General features: G+C 39.6%; 1 protein-coding gene across 6 annotated transcripts in view; it reads left to right on the top strand.

Annotated features, from left to right (window-relative positions):
* The first annotated feature begins 536 nt into the window (after window positions 1–536).
* The window catches only part of CKAP5 (cytoskeleton associated protein 5), a 72,975-nt gene continuing 54,466 nt past the window's right edge, over window positions 537–19,045 (top strand). For 3 of the 6 annotated variants that reach the window (XM_070759956.1, XM_070760002.1, XM_070759985.1), the window contains exons 1-3: window positions 537–621; window positions 3,777–4,041; window positions 16,797–16,889. In XM_070759956.1, coding sequence (XP_070616057.1) covers window positions 16,833–16,889 — 57 coding nt within the window. In that variant the 5' untranslated portion in view covers window positions 537–621; window positions 3,777–4,041; window positions 16,797–16,832. Of the gene's footprint in view, window positions 622–3,776; window positions 4,042–5,651; window positions 6,029–16,796; window positions 16,890–19,045 lie in introns of those variants that run through there. The other 3 variants (XM_070759965.1, XM_070759994.1, XM_070759976.1) reach the window with 2 other exon arrangements.

Consider the following 19,045-nt stretch of genomic DNA (forward strand, 5'->3'; position numbering starts at 1 on the left):
ATAAAAGGCTTTATACACTGCTCAAAAAATAAAGGGAACAGTCAAATAACACATACTAGATCTGAATAGAAATATTCTCATTGAATACTTTATTCTTTTTACTACACGCCATCTTTTCGACAGCTATACATTATTTTGCCACCTTAAGTCAAAGCATTATCCCTGTGGGAAACCTAAGAGCCCTGTCAGGGCAGGAGGGAGGCGCGGCAATCCAGTTTTGGGGCTGGGTCTTCCTTAAGCTGCGTTTGAAGCCTCAGAGACGGCACTTTCCTTGCGGCGCCCCCCTTGCTTTCTTTTCCGCCAGGTTCTGCAAATAGAGACCGAGGCCGTTGCCAAGGCCGGCCCCCACCACATGGGTTGACGTATCCCAACAACAAAAAAACGACAAGAAAGAGCAGCCGAATAAAAAGCACAAGCGCCGCCGCTGCTGCCTCCCACTTCTTGCGGGCACCCTGTCCGCAACTGCCAGATTCAAACTAGCCAATAGGGTTCCAGGTTGAGGAGGCGGGTATTCCGGGTGGAAACCAATGAGGAGATGGGATATTGGGAGGTGTAGACATCCTTAGTGATTTCAAACGGCCGCTGGGAGAGGCCTGGGATTTGCCTTTCGCCTTGGCTTCGGTAAGTGTCCCTTTTCTCCCTCAGTGACTGCCCGAGTAGCGGGGAACGCTGGGGCTGCGGAGCGGAGTCACTGGTATGAGGAGGCCACGCTTCATTCTTCTTCCCTGGCCGCTTCTGTCACTCGACAGCGAGGCGTAAGGCCCCTCCCGGCCTATGGATGTCCCGGGGGGACCTAAAGCCAGAAGACGATCTCGCCCCTCTGTGGTTTGAAGCCCCGCTTTCGCTTCTTTACATAGCGTCGCCTGCGGCTCTGGCAGGGCTAGCGGTGGGATCTAAGAGGCATTCAGAGAGGGACTTCCTATGCAGTGGGCGTCTCCTCTTTTAATAGGTACCAGGCTAGACCGGTGTTTTCATGTGCAGAAGCACCAACTAGCCCGCTTGGTATCAGCCTAGCAAGGTATGAACTAGAACCAGGAGTTTAGTGTGGATGAATTGTATAAATGGTGGGCAGACATGCTGTGGAACACAGCTGGTAGCATCTTTTGTTTGGTGGAAGAAAGTGAGGATTTCAGCTTACTGACCTGATTATTTATCAATAATAATTATTGATAAATTGATAATTATTATCAGTTTAACAGAGTTGGAAGGGGACTTTGTAGGTGATCTAATCCAACACACACACACAAGCCGGAGACCCTACACCAGGGATGGCTAACCTTTTTGTTGTTGGGTGCCAAAAATGCGAGCCCAAGTGCATGATAGCACATGTGCGCATCAGCACCCATAATGCAAAGCATCTTCCATATGCGCATGCACGCACAATACCCACCCACACTCCCCCCACATGCGTGACACACTGCTGACCTCCAAACTGAGCTTAGTATTTCCAGGGGTGGGTGAGCTGGGGGAGGCCATTTTTGTCCTCCCCAGGCTCGGGGAAAGCCTCTAGAGCTTGGGGAGGGCAAAAAGCAGACCCAATGGGCCTACCCAAACATCCAGCAGGATAGTTGGGCCTGTTTTCTGCCCTCCCTAAGCTCCAGAGGTTTTCCTGAAGCCTGGGGAGGGAGAAAACAGACTCCCCTGGCCCTCCGGAAGGCTGAAAATCAGCTGGCCAGAATGTGCATGTATGCTGGAGCTGACAGCTCGCCTGCCAGTGGATATGGCTCCATGTGCCACCTCTGACACAGGTGCCATAGGTTTGCCATCATGGCCCTACACCATTTCTGACAGATGGCAGTCCAGTGTCTCCAGTTCCCACTGCTTAAGAAGTTGGCTATTTTAAGTAGATGAAGCCCTTACTATTCTTAATATTTTGCTAGTAGCTGTTGTAACATGGATGAATGAATAGTCATAGTAATTCAAAACAGCACCTGCCACCATTTGCTCACCCACTCTTTTCCTTGGAAGTAGTAACAACATTCTCTAGCTTTGGTGGGAAGAAAGGCACTGCCTTAGGAACAGCACCAGTAAAGGTACAAACATTGAGAATATTTCTGAAGGAGTCTGATCCCACCACTGCTAGTCACATGTCATAAGCTACAATTAATGCCCAGTGGGTATCTTCCTCAAAGATCTGGGGACTTAGGTGCTACCTAAAATCTTAGGCAATGGCTTCTTTCCATTCTTCAGCTAAAGGAACATAATAAAGCCATACTTCTGCTTGTTCACTTCCTTGTGTGAGTGAATGACTTTTAGGAGTTGCCACTGTTATGCACAATTATCTGCAGAAGAATCTTTTCCTCCCCCCCAACAGAAAAAAGGTTTTTTAATAATTACAACTACTGCCCAAAAGGAGACAGATAAGCATTCAGAAGTTTATGCTTGATCATGGTTACTTCTCATGTGTTGTGATGATGCAGTAATTGAGCAACAGCTGCAGCTGAATATAGTTGCTACTGATTTTTCACATTAGCATCTCAGTTGTCTTCATTTCTTGGCAGTTGTTGAATTTCTTGACTAGATTCATTTACTGAGAAAATAGAGATGGAGATAAGAATGTAATAAAATGATCAGTAAGCCTGACTATTTCGCTTGCATAATCCAGAGTTATTTGTAGTATCTGGTAATGTGCAAAAGGAACATGGGGGGTGTTTAGCTAAGACTTTTAATATTAGTTTCTCCTTTTGAAATTATGACACCTATATAGTTACACTAATTTTATCTTACATATATCAAGTCCCTTGTATTGTTTCTTTACATTTTGGAAACACCATGTATTTTTAAGTATGTATTTTAAACTGAAATATGTGTTTTATTTCTAAGCAAGGGTTTCGAAACTGTTAAAATCTGCTATGTGCCAAACAAGTATGAAAAGATATTCTAGTAATCTGGTTTAAATATTTGATAGTGATGTCTTGAAATCTGAATTATCTAAACTCACCATGAAATTGATAATGCCTGAAAAGACAAACTATTGAAATGTTAAGGCTCCTGAAACCATTTTCCTTGGTACCCTTTCTCTCCTCAATGTTTCCTTCATTATGGTTGCTAAGTGCCCTTCATTCCAGAACTTGGAAAGTCAATAGAACATAATGGGTTGCTATTTCAGAACAAGGTTGTTCTTAACACACTCTAGAGCATGCCATAATGTCAGAATATCTTGCCTCAATGTCTTAATCAAATATTGGCATACTGAAATAGATTCAGGGACTGCATTATTTCTTAACAGCAATTTCTCTGTCATGGTAATAACATCTACAAGATTCTTAGACTTTGTTGGTAGGTTCCATACCCACATTTAGGGATCACTGAGATCAGGGGTAGCTTTATGATCTGGATCTTGCACTTGATTTTTAGATTCCTTGGTTGAAATACTATGGTAGACTTAAGTGCTTATGAATGGAGTGCAGGTTAATCCCCAATAATGTTTCCTTTGAATGGGATATTTTAAATGACATGCTAACATTGCATAAAGCAGAAAATTAGTAAATAAGTGCTGAAATAATCCTATGCTTTCAGAATTGTAAAGACTGGCTCCCTCAGTTTAGTTGTGGTTTATGTGCTGAAAAAATGCAAAAGCTTATTTTGTACTATTTTAAAATATGTTCTTTAGTTTGACAGTAGATTGTTTATTTTATTTTTTTAAAACCAGGTTTTTTTTTAAGTCATAGGGTTTTTTGATAAACAGTAGCTATTAAAATTATAGGTGCGAGAATGCTAAAAATGGCAACAGGATGCCAGACTAACACACATATATTGTGATACATGTATTACAGACCCTGTACAAAAGGAATAAAGCTTGCAACATGATGCTGCTTTCAGCAGCAAGATCTTATGGATGCTCATGGCTATGACTATGTACACATTGCTGGACTAAAAGTGAGGAGGCCTGAGTTCTAGTCTACCCTGAACCATAGCATCTTATTGGACAACCTAGGGCCATTTTGTTGTTTCTCGGTTCAACCAATCTCATAAGGTTCTTGCTGTGTGGAAAAGGAGGAGAGAGCACTGTGTACATCTTCTTGAGCTCCTGTACAAAAGGTGGGATATACCTGTAAATCAAACTTTTGAATTTAATGAAACTTTATGCATAGAATTCTTAAAATAAGCATTTTAGAAGTAAAAATAATAGCCAGAGAAGCTGTCAGAAGGAAACCAATTGTGTCAAAATTTGTGTTCTTGCTGGTTGCATTTGTAGTGAATACTTGGAATGTTCTTGATGTTGATTTTACACCAAATGTGTCCATTTTCCAAATACTTGTAAAAAAGATAGGTATTGATTTTTACCAGTTTTTTCATAGAAACATAGAAGATTGACGGCAGAAAAAGACCTCATGGTCCATCTAGTCTGCCCTTATACTATTTCCTGAGTACTATTTACTCTTTTGTGATTCTTGCTACACAGCTCTAACATACAAAAAGCTTTGAAATGTTAATGAAATAGACTCTTTACGGTTTTGTATTTCCTGCAAATGAATGAATTCCTATTCAGATGCTATATTTGTTATAGTATTTAATTAATTAATTAATTAATTAATTAATTAATTCAATTCAATTCATTCTATTTGTTTGTTTGGCTTTATATGCTGCCCCACTCCCAAAGGACTCTGGACAGTTTATCCAAAGCTAAATTATCTTTGGATTAATTTAGAAACATAGAAGATTGATGGCAGAAAAAGACCTCATGTTCCCTCTAGTCTGCCCTTATACTATTTCCTGTATTTTATCTTAGGATGGATATATGTTTATCCCAGGCATGTTTAAATTCAGTTTCTGTGGATTTACCAATCAGCTCTGCTGGAAGTTTGTTCCAAGCAACTACTACTCTTTCAGTAAAATAATATTTTCTCATGTTGATCCTGATCTTTTCCCCAACTAACCTCAGATTGTGTTCACTTTCCTATTAAAAAACACTTCCTTCCTTAACCTTATTTAACCCTTTAACATATTTAAATGTTTCGATCATGTTTTTATTCTTAAAAGGATTTTAAACGGGAAAGGGTTTGCATATGAAATATGGATTCTTTAGCTTGCATGCCGTAAGGCAATACTCTGTTCAATTAATTTTTTTTGTAAATATGAAGCGAGATAACTAAACTAATTATATGAGATTTGAATAGAACATTTAATTTTTTAAACATTTAACTTTGACTTTTTTCAGTTGAGTGCACAGGTGTTATTTTGTTACAATTTTAACATGACAATTGTTACAAAATTAGACCATTTTTTGGAAATAATCGGTGACCAAAGTTATCTCCCCTGGGTTTTCTAAGAACAGCTAAGTCTTAAATTCGGAAAATCAGGCTCCCAAGATTGGCAGTGAATTTCCAGACTTGCTTTCAGTGTAGAAAAAGATACCATACACTGAACTAGGGTGGGTAGGTTGTCACCTGCCCTCTAAGAAAGTTTTTCTGGCTCGTCGTCCGTCCCTGTCTCTCCCCCTCCCCGTTATCTCTTACTTTGTGGGAGTAGCATCCATCGGGCGCCTTCACCTTGCACGCTAGTAAAAACAAGCCGCGAGACTTGAAACCTAAACGCGCGCTGCAACTTGTTGCATCCCACACAGTTTAAGGCCGGCCGAGCTGCGCGTTGTGAACGACTCCCGAGTCGTGCAAGGCCGAGACCCGAAACCCCCCTCCCCTTTGCGACCCGGACTTTTCAGCCGGCGAAACGCCGAAATAAAATAAGGCGGCGCTTTGGAACTCTGTTTACTTCGTGTTTTCTTCACCCGAAGTAAGAGGAGGCCGAATTCAAACTCCCCTCAGCCCCGTCGAAGCGAGGAGCGGACACAGTGCGCATGCTCCTTACTGGGGAGGCGGACACCCCTGCCTTTGTTTGTCACATGGGCCGCCGAAGAAGGCCCCGCTCTCAGGTGCGGTGGGAGTCGGAGGCTGGTGTCGCCGGCTGCAATGTAGCCCGCCCCGCCTCGGAGGAGTGCCGGCCCTTTTTTCCACCCTTTGCCGGTAGGAGTTGCAGTTACCCGCCCGTGGCTGGGCATTAACGAGAACCGCGGCCTAGCTCGAACTAGGTAAGGCGGCGTTGCCCCGCAGTGGGCTCCGGGGCAGGGCGGCGACTGACCGAACCGGGGGCCGAGGCTTGCTAAGGTTGGCAGAAACAATGCCCGGGGAGCGGCCTGCATTGCTACTCAGTGGCGTTTTGACTTCGGAGTAGATGAGAAGGTGCCGGAGAAGCGGGTGTTTTGTGTGGCGTTTTCTGGCAGCGGCTACATCGGGGATGCTGTGGATGTTGTCAGTGTCGGCCGACCGAGCTTCTGGGAGAGGTTGGGAGGGGGGGACTTCGTTTGTTGAGGGGGTGGGAAACAAGAAGAGGTGACGAGGATTCTCCTGCCAAGTCCTTGATGTCGCGGGAAAGGGGCGCTTCTGGCTGATGTCGCCGACTCAGAGCTCTGTGTGTGTCTTGTGGGCTGGGGGCAAGGAGTGTGATTTTGGAGAAGGGAAATTCATAGGCATGATAAACAACTGAGAAGACCGGCTAGCTACTGCTGAGAACAATGAGATGCCTCTCAAAGATCCATCAGAAATAACAAGAGAATGAGACTTCTCATTGATATTCCTGGCTCAATTGTTGTTAGTGCGGGAGGGCTATAAATAAAATGGGGACATGGATCGAGAAAGAGAATGGCATTCTTACTGGGTCTGTATGTATACATATATTTTAAGGCACACACATCCAATATTTTACAAACATGTACTGCATATGTGTTTCTATCTATGTATCTATCTATCTATCTATCTATCTATCTATCTATCTATCTATCTATCTATCTATCTTTGGGTTTGTAAAATATTAGATGTGTGTGCCTTAAAATATTCTGCTTGTATATGGTACATTTGAGAGAGAGATATTGAAAGAGGGTCAGCGAATCAAGCTGTATTACTTGCATTATCAGGGAAATAGGCAGAATACAAATAACAGACCCAGGAAAAAGTGGTGTGAATTTTCAAAGGGCTTTCTCCAAAGAGCATTTGTTTCAAGAGTAGGGAAATCTTCACAGCAACTCAGATTTTTCTGAATCCAATTGAAAGACAATGACAGGGTTTTCAAATTGGGCTAGCTTTCTTGGTTTTAATTTAGTGCATTCCATTAAGCCAATGATGCCATTTTTAAGCACATTATTACTTTGGGCAATATGCATAAATCCCATTGTTAGATGGTAGAAGCACATAAGTGATATATAATTGAAGAGTTTATTTTTTAAAATGCTGTGTTGTAACTTACATTACGCTGTGCACCAAATTGTTTTTAAAATCATGTTTTAATTCATAGCTAAGGTGTGTAGTTAACTCTTTCATGCTAAGCCATATATTTGTGTTATACTCACAGGGGTTTCGTTTATCTGAGGCTGTGTTGCAAGCAAGCAAATATGTAGCGTATTTATGTATGTATGTATGTGTGTGTGTGTGTATATATATATATATATATACATATATATATGCATATGTGTGTGTGTATGTATATATGTATGTGTACACAGAGCGAGCGAGCGAGAGAGCACTATAGGTAGTCTATATCTACACACAATAGCATTACAGGTAGTCCTCAACTTAAATCTATTCATTTAATGACAGTTTAAAGTTACAACAGCCCTAAGAAATATGGCTTGTTAATTTTTCATGCAAGTGTTGCAATATCTCTGATCATGTGATCAAATTTTGGATATTTGGCAACTGGCATGTGTTTATGATAGTTGCAGAGTCCCAGGATTATGTGATCACCTTTTGCGACCTTCTGACAAGAAAGTCAGTGGAGAAACAGCCACAATGTTTTATTCATCAAAGTTTAGAAAATAGGTCGTTGATTCACATAATAATGTTATGATTAGTTAGCGTTATCATATGCTAACTAATAGTACAAGTCTCAATTCATGGGGTTGAGCAAAACATTGAGAGGCTTCCCAGTAAACTCTACTTATCCCATTAGTTTCAGCAGCAAAGAACAGTCCCAATACTATTTATTAGGGAATGCCATCTGGTGGAGCCCATGAAGAGAACCTTTTTTGTTGCAGCGCCTGCCCTTTAAGAGCATAATTTCCCCTTTCCTCCAACATTAGATTGGTCCCAATCCTGCTGGCATTTTGTAAGTTCTTCAAATCATGGGTTTTTTTTAATTTAACTTAGGGATCCAGATACATGGCACTGCCTATGCAATAATTGTGTTGCATAGAGTCAGATTATCTGTGGGACTCCCTTTTCCTAACTACAACTATTTATCCAAATAGACAAGAAGGGTTTCCCTACTTAGCCTCCCCACTGAACTTCCCCAGTGTTCACCCACCCGAAAGGAGCCCATCTTCCAATCTCTTCTGAGTGTCTGCTCTTTTCTGCACAAATGAACTGGGGGCGTGAGAAGCGCTTCCCCTCTATTGCATGCTATCACTGGCTCTGCAACCCCACCCCCCCACCCCGCAAGTGTGGGCAATTGGAAGAGCTCAGAAAATGGACTCATTTTGGGGGGACGATCAATATCAGGTCACATAATTCAGCATGGAGGCTAAGTAGGGAGACCTGTTAAGAAGAACCTGGATGGGGTGAGTCTCTTTTGGAGGAGGACAGGAAGGCTACGACCCAGGCAGGCCCGCCTGCCTTTTGGATTTCACCCTCCTCGCTACTCCACGAAAGAAGCAGCAGCAGCAGTGGGTGATGGCTGAAAATGGCTTGGAGGCTCGCCTCAGGCTCCTTTTCTCCCTTTTCCTACCTGGGTTTCAGGACACCTTCATAGAAACCCCATCCCTGGCTATGGGTGAAGCGACCAGGAAGAAGCAGGAGAAAGGAAGCTTGGATTCTGCTTCACAGCCATTTCTGACAAATTCCTTCTGTCCCCAATCACTTGGCCAATTAAAAATTCTATTATAATCAAGAACTCTTTCCCTTCTCCTGGCTTGGAAGTCTGGCTGGAAGGGAAGGGGAAGTGGCTGATGGTCTGAAAACTGAACCAGAGCTGCTGTCACCTTCCTCCTCCCCCCAGCTCCACCTCTGACCATTAGGAGGGAGCCTAAAAGCTGAGTCATTAGTCAGGCCCCCTCCTGAGGTGGGGAGACATGCCATCAAAGCCCACCATGGCTACTAAGATGAGGAGACCACCCCGTCTGGCCTCCCCACTCACCCGCCCCAAGTTTTGGGAGTGCTGGCTTGGCTGCCCCTGCCGCCTTGTGTTTTGTTTGTGTTTTGAAATGAGGCAAGTGCGTGTACTTGTGGAAGCAGCAGCGCTGAAGGTGGATAAGAAGATAGGGTCTGCAAGGGAAGCCTGAGAGAAGGGCAAGGTGTACCTGAGCAGGGGGTTAGCTCTTGCCCTTTGCCCTGCAACTGCCGCTGCTTTTCTGGGGCTGCGCAGGAGGAACATTGGAAGCCAACTCAGTCATACGGGGCAGCATTTGTTATCTGGGTGGCCACCTGCCCCCCCTCTCCCGCCCTCCGCTGCTCTTTCTCCAACTTGGCATGGTGGGGGGTCGGGTGGTGGTGCTGCGCCACCTGCGGTTGACCTTCCATCTCCACTATTTTTATCAAGCTTGCCCCCTAAAAACCCACCCCCAGACTCCGATGAGTACCCATTGTTTCAGCCAGAATGGAGTTTGTCTGTCACTCCCTCGCCTTGCCCTTTCGTCTCTGGTGCCGGGAAACGGCTGACATCGCCTCGCTTTGTCCCTCTGGTACTCTGCAGCTCGGCACATGCACACAGCTTTTGGAGGAGGCTTTCCTGAAGCCTGAGGAGGGCGAAAACGGTCTTATCCCTCCAGAAGGCTGAAATTAGCTGACCAGCACGTGCAAGCATGCTGGAGCTGACAGGGCAGCGCATCGCGCGCCCTCAGATATGACTCTATGTGCCAGCTATGGCATGCGTGCCATAGATTCGCCATCACAGTCCTACCTTATGGAAAACAAGTAGTCCCCAACATACCATAGTTCATTTAATGACTGAAGTTACAACAGAACTGGAAAAAATGGGCTCAATTGCAGTCGTAAGTCAAGAATTACTTGTATTCTTCCCCTGAAGGCCCCTATCATAACCTTTTGAAAAGCACTGAAGACTTGTCTTTTCCCCCAAGCTCTCTGATAGGATGAGGTGATTGCATGTCAGAAGCCTAATTTGATGCCAGGTTTTAGTTTTTAATGTTTGTGGTATTTATAGCTTAATAAGTAATAAGTTAATTAATGGTTTGATCCATATTGTTTTCATTTTATTAAAAAAAAACATTTATATATCTGTCCAGAATTTGGTACAAGATGGACAGGTAGAGAAATATAATATTTGATCTGTTGATGGTGGATTTGTTTTTACTTTGGCTGATTATTATATATATGGGGTTTTTAAATTATTTTATATCCCAAAGATACTTTATTAAGAGGAAACTGGACTGTCTTGTTTTTCTCTGAAGACAGTTCACTTCCAAGAAAAACAAGAAAGTCCAGTTGCCTCTTGAAAAAGCACCTTTGGGACAATCATGGCCTGGGTTGAGAATCTCAATAGACACTTATTTTAATAGTGTTTCTAATTGTTGTTAAATACCTAGAGTCATGAATTTGACAAGGGTGGGCTTATAGATTGAAATAAATCCAAAATCAAGATACTGGGGTTAATCAAGTAAACTGGGTAACCATAGGCAAGTGTGCACCAAACCCAGCTACATTGTTTAATATTTATTTATTAGTTGCACTTCTATGCCGCCCAACTCCTGTAGTACTCTGGGCGACTTCCAATAAGTAAAAACAATTCTTAAAAACAACATAAAAAACATTAAAACAATTCTTAGAAATGACATTAAAAACATTAATTAAAAACCCTACTAAACCACACATACTCTCACTATCATTCTTCATTCATGGCCAGATCTAGTTCTCACTCAATCAATGGCCCCAGGCCTGCCGGAAGAGCCAGGTTTTTACAGGCTGGTAAGGTGGGGAGGATACGAATCTCCAGAGGCAGTTGATTCCTTAGGGCCAGAGCCACCACAGAGAAGGCTCTTCCCCGGGGGCCTGCCATCTGACATTGTTTAGCTTACGGGACCCGGAGGAGGCCATCTCTGTGGGTTCTTATTGGTTGCTGGGAGGTATGCGGCAGAAGGCAATCCCGAAGATAGTCTGGTCCTAAGCCATGGAGGGCTTTATAGGTGATAACCAACATCTTGAATTGCGTTCGGAGACTGATTGGCAAACAGTGCAGCTCGCGGAGCATCGGTGTTATATGAGTGTATCTAGGTACACCCATAGTAGTTCACGCTAATATGGTGACACCTAAGTGATTTGTACAAACAAAGTGGTAAAGGAAGCTGCACTTGAACTAAGCATCTCTTGATTTAGGTCCCAGCAATTGGTTATTTAGCTGAGTTTGGGCTAGTCACCCTGGCTCATCCTAATCTAATTCATATAATTGTTCCTGGATGTATAAAATTATATGTGTGAGGGAATATCAGGATAATGTGGAACTGAGTTATTACAAAAATATATCTCAACCTTATGTAAGTAGGAAGCATGAGAAAAACTTATAACAATTCTGTGTTGATTTGGGTTAGGAATAAGTTGAGATAGAAAGAAACGTCAACAGATTTTTGTTATAATAAATAACCTTAACCACATGAAAGTACTTTCTGAGATTCCTAGCTGTTCCTATTTCTTGACCCCTTGTCCATTTCAAAAGTTGACGGGGGAAGACCTTCCATGTATTAGGTTGGAATCATCAAATAATAGTTAGCATATACTGTATATTTATGCTTTGCATCCTATTATAAAGTTTAATGAAAACTGCCCATCGTAATCAGTTCCAGAATTAATTTTTAAATGTAACTTTATTTAAAACCAACTTGTCTTTTTAAAATAAAGGTTAGAAAAATATCTGTTAAGTTGGATCCAGTACCAGTTCTATTATTTATTATTTATACAGCTTTGTTCTACAATAGTTTTGAGAAATGAAATCCTGCACTGGAGTTAGAGTTAAGAAAATCAGGGTCAGTGGTAACATGCACCATATACTGTAGAGCAGTGTTTCCCAACCTTGGCAACTTGAAGATATTTGGACTTCAACTCCCAGAATTCCCCAGCCAGCGAATGCTGATATCTTCAAGTTGCCAAGGTTGGGAAACACTGCTGTAGACTAGAGAATATACATTTCTTTCAGAATGAACACTGTAAATATTATTTCTGCATATATATCTGCCCACATAGCTACTGGAAAATATAAAACAAGCCAAAAATCTGAATGAATGTGTTTTAATCTGATCTGCATTGCATTGAAAGTATTTAGTAAATGCTAGATAGTGGGGAAACTTCTATTAACAATTACCGTATCTTTCTTTCCTGTGATGACAGTTCCTTACCCTGCCTATCCTTGCAGCTTACTCAACCAGCGTAAATATTAATGGGCGGAAGAGATGCAGAGTAGTCACTGGCATAGTCCCAATGTTGCTTAGTTGTAACACAAATCACTTCTAGGGATGTGAAATTTGGCCTGAGCATTGAATGAGAGAGAAAACAAGCTTCCATCTTCCTAAAAAGCTCTTATGGAAAACTTGGCCGGGAGAGAAAATAATTTTGTCTTTGTGAATGTGGAAAAGCTGAGAGAGCAATTAGAGACATTGCCATGTAATTTGGCCAGTGGGACAGTATCATACAGACATGGAGAAGTTATGGAGGTGGGATTCTGGAGATGGACATGGGGACAGTTCTCTCATGGATTACATAGATGAAGATGAACCCAAATTTCTCTGCAAAATGGGAAGGGGGAGTTTAAAAATTGCTTGTTTACATTACTGCAAATATTAATCTCTGTCTCTCTCTGTCTCTGTCTCTCTCTCTCTCTCTCTCACACACACACACACCAGCACCAATTCTCAGCTACATAATAAAGTATGAGTACTCATTTCTTAGATTCTGTTCAATTTGCTGACAAAAAACAAAGTATTAGCAGCATTGGTCCAATGATCAAAGAACCAGGCTATAAAGTTTTTGTCTTCACTTAGAGATGAGAACTAGCTGGATGACTTGTCATTCTTAGCCCAATTCATCTCATAAAATAGTTGTAGAAAAATAGGCGAAGGGAGGAGGAAGAAATATTAGGTATGTTTGCTATTTTGAGTTATTTATAAAAATAATAAAGACAGAATTTTTTTAAAAATCAATCTTCCAGCAGAGAATGGAATATTACATGGAGAACACTGTCTTGGTAAATCCATTTAGATGTTCTTCCACTCACTAATTTTTCCAAGAATAGATTTTGTTTCATTATCGGTGGTTGGTTAGTCAAAATATTTTATTGTGTTGCTTTCCTAAGAAAGTGACTATTTTGACTTCTGGCAGCTATATGGTTATTTCTACATACTTTTGATAAAAGCAATGTAAAAACAATTTGATACTGCCTCCTTTGGAATGCTGAGGGTTTCTTCCTTTATTTGTGTAGCCCAGTGTTTCCTGCTAGTCTTCTTTCCAAATAGTAATCAGCTCCCACTCTTAATTTTTTGGGACCAGTGAAATGGTGCTGTCATCTGCTGAGAGACATAATGTTGAATGTTATTAAAATGATAAATAATTCTTTGAGTTGATAGAAACATTTCTGTTGTATAATAATTAATTAGATTATTGGAGCCTGATTAATTTTGTGAATATGCAAACATAGTGGCAGTGATACAGAACTCAGTATAATAATTGGGAATTTTCTGTTTTTCTGCTACTGAATGAATTAGTCAAGGTTTAAATTGTCCAGAGAAAATAGAGGCAAGGTGCAAGATGATAGAAGTTCTGGAATTATTATAAGACAAGAGTGATATACTATGTCTTACTTTTTTTTATTTAATGGTTTAAAATGACTTGAGAAGTGTTAAGCCTTAGGAACACATTCAATTTGAAATTATGGAAATTAAAATGAATACGATCGATGAAAATAAAGTGGAAAAACTGATGGGAAGATGGGATAGGGTCAGAGGTTTTATGGCTTGTAGAATTCGAGACCGAGCCATAAAGAATAAATTGGAATCACTCTACACTTTGTAAATATGTTGATGTTCCTGGTTGTTAAAAACTATAAATTAGTACACCCTCATTTGGTGGACGGACTGAATGAATGTTGTTGGGTGGTGGGAGCACATTTCACTGGGCACTGTTTTGTGTTGTGTGTATTTTTTTATTACAAAAATCAATATTTTTTTCTAAAGAGAAGTGTTAAGCCTTATAAATTGAGTATGTTACCGAGGAATAAAATTATTTGGATATACCGTATTTCAGAATACGTTCATATGTTTACTTGTTTAGTACGTGTTGAAGATTTAATGATACCTAAAATAGTAGAAACCTTTAAATAAAGATTACTTCAAATGGCAAAATATAAATATTACATTTTTTAAACATTTTGATAATTTGTTGCATTTTAAGAGCTTTTATATATTTCACTAAGGCATACAGTGATATATATTGTCTGAGTCTATCAAATTAATATGATGTAGATTAATTAGCCTGTGGAGTGATTTAGGTTGGTATATAATTAAATGTGTTTTTAAAGTAAAGCATGCCTATACTAAACCTTAACATTTAATTTGCAGTCCACAATAGTTTTTTTTACATAATATATCAAAAAATAAACTCACATATTGGCTTGGTATAATATGTGGATCCAGATAGTATATATTATATGGTGATATTCCTTGTATGTTAATACAAACTAAAACTAGTTGTAGTCATTGATCAAGATAAATGTTTCAGCCTACAGAAGCAGAATCCATTAAAGTATAAATAATCTACAACCATCTGTATTAATTTTATCAATCTATTACTTTTCCTTTCAAGTCATCATGCCCCTCCCCATCTACTAGCACTTTGTTTCTAATTAAAGTTTTCCTTCCATGGCTAATAAGCAATCACACTTTTTAAAGATAAAAGACTAAGATGGAATTGAGAAGAATAAAACTGAGTCTCTATCAATATACTTCCATTTTCAATAGGGACGACCGGGGGGGGGGGGGGGGGGGATAGTTTCCATTATCTATATGGTGGTGTACTCAGTAATATTGTACATTTATTATTATGTGCAAGATTGTATCAGTACAGGTGGTCCTCGACTTACAAGTACAATTGAGCCCAAATGTTACGTTGTCAAGTGAGACATTTGTTAAATGGGTTTTGCCCTATTTTACAACTTTTGTTGCCAAGTGAATCACTGTTAAGTGATTTTGTTAAGTGAATCACTGCAGTTGATAAATTAGTAAACCAGTTGTTAAGTTAATCTGGCTTCCCCATTGACTTTGTTGTCAAAAAGTCACAAAAGGTGATCATCACATGATCTTGGGACACAGCAATGGTCATAAATATGAACCAGTTTGCCAAGCATCTGAATTATGATCACATGATCCTGGGAATGCTGCAAAGGTACCTGTGAAAAATGGTCATAAGTCACAAATCAATGCCATTGTAACTTTGAATGGTCATTAAATAAACTATTGTAAATTAGTAAACCAGTTGTTAAGTTAATCTGGCTTCCCCATTGACTTTGTTGTCAAAAAGTCACAAAAGGTGATCATCACATGACCTTGGGACACAGCAATGGTCATAAATATGAACCAGTTTGCCAAGCATCTGAATTATGATCACATGATCCTGGGAATGCTGCAAAGGTACCTGTGAAAAATGGTCATAAGTCACAAATCAATGCCATTGTAACTTTGAATGGTCATTAAATGAACTATTGTAAATCGAGGACGACCTGTAATGTATTGTATACTTAATGAGCTATTGTAGTGAATTTGAGCTTGAATTGAGAAAATCTAGCAAAGCAATCCCTCTATAATAGCTTTTCTTATCTGGCATGCCCTCAGGATGTGTATGAGCTTAAATATTTACAATTCCCGTGCTGAGAATTTTGAGAGGTGTAATCAATGTTTCAGGAGAATGACAAGATTGCAATATCTGTCTATTCATTTAAAATATCTTTCAAATTAATTATATAGTAATAAAATGTAACAAAATTAAAGATCCTTGGAAAAGATTTAGTTTTTGAGCATGTTCCCATCAAATTGTCTGTTCAAAACATGGATAAGGATACCTTCCTTGAGAAGAGAGGGACATTCACCTGAGGAGTTTTGCTAGTTTAATGAACTGTTTTTAGGGAAATGTATAAACTGCCATTCTATCTTAGGAGTTGTAAGAACACTTTAGAATGAACACATTATTTTGATACTGCTCTTAGTAAATGGAGCAAATGATAGTAATATTCTTTATCACTGCATCTCATGTGTAGCAAGATATTTTGGCACCAGAAATGAGAAGGGATGCATTGCTAACAGCTAAAACAGAAACTGTTGTCTCTTCATTCCAGCCTCAGCCCCACCTAGAATATATTGTTATGTAGCCTGGTGATTTGGCTTATTGACATGTGCTTTTTATAGGCTGCTTCCATGCAGTGTGCAACCTTATAATTTGGGCTAGCTATATATTTTGAAACTAGGTTTTTCTGTAACACTTTTAGTACTCATCCTGTTTTTCTTCTGTTCTTACCGTTACCAAAATGGACTCTTTAAGAAAATATATCTGTTTTAAATAGAATATATTCAGATTTATAATTCCTGAGCATAGAATTTGGATTTGGATTATAGAGTCAAAATATACAGAATACAGTATATGAAGTCATAGTTATAATCGTTTGGTGCTGCTATTAGGTAGCTTATAGTTTATATGTAGGTTTTTAATGTTAACTTTCATTCAGATCCTGTTATGATCATGTATGTTCATTTCTACTGGGTTCATATGTTTCAGCATGTCTTTTTAGTTCTCATTGTTATTGTTGTTTTTGATATTTCTTAGGTATTACAGTGAAGAACTACAAAAAATTGAAGCACCATGGCAGATGAAAGTGAATGGATGAAATTACCCATTGATCAAAAATGTGAACATAAGGTAAGATTATCTTGTTAAGGCAATTCTCTACATACTGAGTGATACATTGCTTTGAGTTTAAGGAAAGGACAAATGTTAGCATCATATTTTGAAAATCTTTCTATACAATAGTTTAACTCAAAATGTTTTTGAACAAATCTGAAAATGTTTCCATAGGCACTAGAATTGGTCCTCAATTTACAACAGTTTGTTTAGTGACTGTTCAAAGTTATAACGGCACTGAAAAAGTGACATGTGACCATTTTTCACACTTACAAGCATTGCAGCATCCCCATGGTCACATGATTTACATTCAGGTGCTTGACAACTGGTTTATATTTATAATGGTTGTAGCATCCTGGGGTCATGTGATCAGCTTTTGGAATCTGATAGGCGAAGTCAATGGAGAAGTCAAATTCACTTAACAGCCATGTTATTAACTTATCAACTGCAGTGATTCACTTAACAAACATGGCAATAAAGGATGTAAAATGGGGCAAAATTTACTTAACAAATTTCTCACTTAGCAAGCTAAAACTTGGGCTCAACTGTGGTTTTTCATATTTTTGCTGTCCTATTGTGGCCTAGACCTCTAACATCATATCCTCCAGCGCAAGTGTTCCAGAAGTCAAATTCACATAATTTATCTACCGGTTCACCCAGCAGCACCAAAAATGTGAGCATGCGCAAAATCTTTTGTGCATGCACATGGCTTGCGTGGGCTGCTTGAAAACGTGGCAACACTCCTAAGAATGTCCTCAGTGTCAGCGCTGGTGAGCTGAGCTGTTGTTTAGCTCAGCTGAGGCGCAGCAAACTGCCCCGTCAATCATTTCAGCTAAAAAATGGGAATATAGGAGGGAATGGCAGGAGGAAACGGGTGGGGCGAATCAGAGGTGATATTTGCCGGTTCTTTGAACTGGTCAAAATGGCCACTACCACTTTGCTCGAACTGGTCCAAACCAGCTGACTATACCTCTGAAAGTGTTCTTAAACTTTTTGCTATCATATCTCTCTCTAGTGTGATCTTAATGTACACACTTCCGCTAAAATTCTAAACATGAAAAATGGAGAAACACGAACATTGAAAAATTATATAGTGGTACTTTTGAAAACGGGGATTTATTGTCATATTGTACAACTAAAATGTTCTTCAGAAAACTTAGGAATTTTGAAAAAGAGAGTTAGAAACTTCTCCTGCTCATGCATACCAGGTTTGTTTGGAGTAACATTTGGCTGTTTTAGTTGATGTAAGAAAGCTGGATTCACATACGGTATCATACTAAGCATTGATATAATTTAATTATCATGTTTTGTGAACTCAATCATTGAATTTGTTACCCATGGCTCGTGAGTTAGAAATGTCAGTTGTAAAAATAAATTGTTTTCCAAAAAGTGCTCTAGTTTATATGTGAACGTGGATCTGGCTTACTTAACATGTGGGGAAGAAAACAAAGCAGCAGATAGACAACATGCTTGTTCATTGCTTCACAGGGTATATTTTATAAAACTGAAGCCATTTTCTTAAAACACTATACTTGATTGGCATAATGATTAAAATGATAAATTTAACTGGTCCTAATTTTTTTCTCTAGGAAATTATATTTTTTGCAAGCTTCCACAAAGCCCCAAACTCTTTATTTCTTCCCCTCCCCCCCCCCTCTGATGGTATCTATGTTAGACAGGCAACAATTTGAGATTAAATCATTACTTCCTCCGATTATACATATTCATTTTTGACCAACTTGTAAAATATTAAAATATTTTCTCTTTGTGTTGAACTTTACTTTCATTGTACATATTTTCCCCCCAGCAAATTACCTTACAATGCGGCCATGGTGATAGTTTCCTCCATTTCTAAAATTAGAAGTTTAACAATGATTGGGACTGGCTCCAGTGCTTCTCTCCTAATTTGGGGATAAAAAAGAAAGGTTGGATATTGTTACATGGTCATGCTGATTGTAACAATAATCCAAGATTTATTCTGTGGCAGCAAAAGTTGCTTGATTTCAGTTTTATAGCATGCCATTTTCATCTTGGACAATTAGCAGAAAACAGATGGCACAAAAATACAGAAAGGATATCAGCACGGACTGCTAGTTTTGACTGATTTACCCAGTTTTGCAATAAGAGATGTATGAAGTTATGCATATTTTTATTAAAACATATTTGTATCATTT

Source organism: Erythrolamprus reginae, chromosome 1 (assembly GCF_031021105.1).
Source record: "Erythrolamprus reginae isolate rEryReg1 chromosome 1, rEryReg1.hap1, whole genome shotgun sequence".
In the NCBI taxonomy this organism is placed as follows: domain Eukaryota; kingdom Metazoa; phylum Chordata; class Lepidosauria; order Squamata; family Dipsadidae; genus Erythrolamprus; species Erythrolamprus reginae.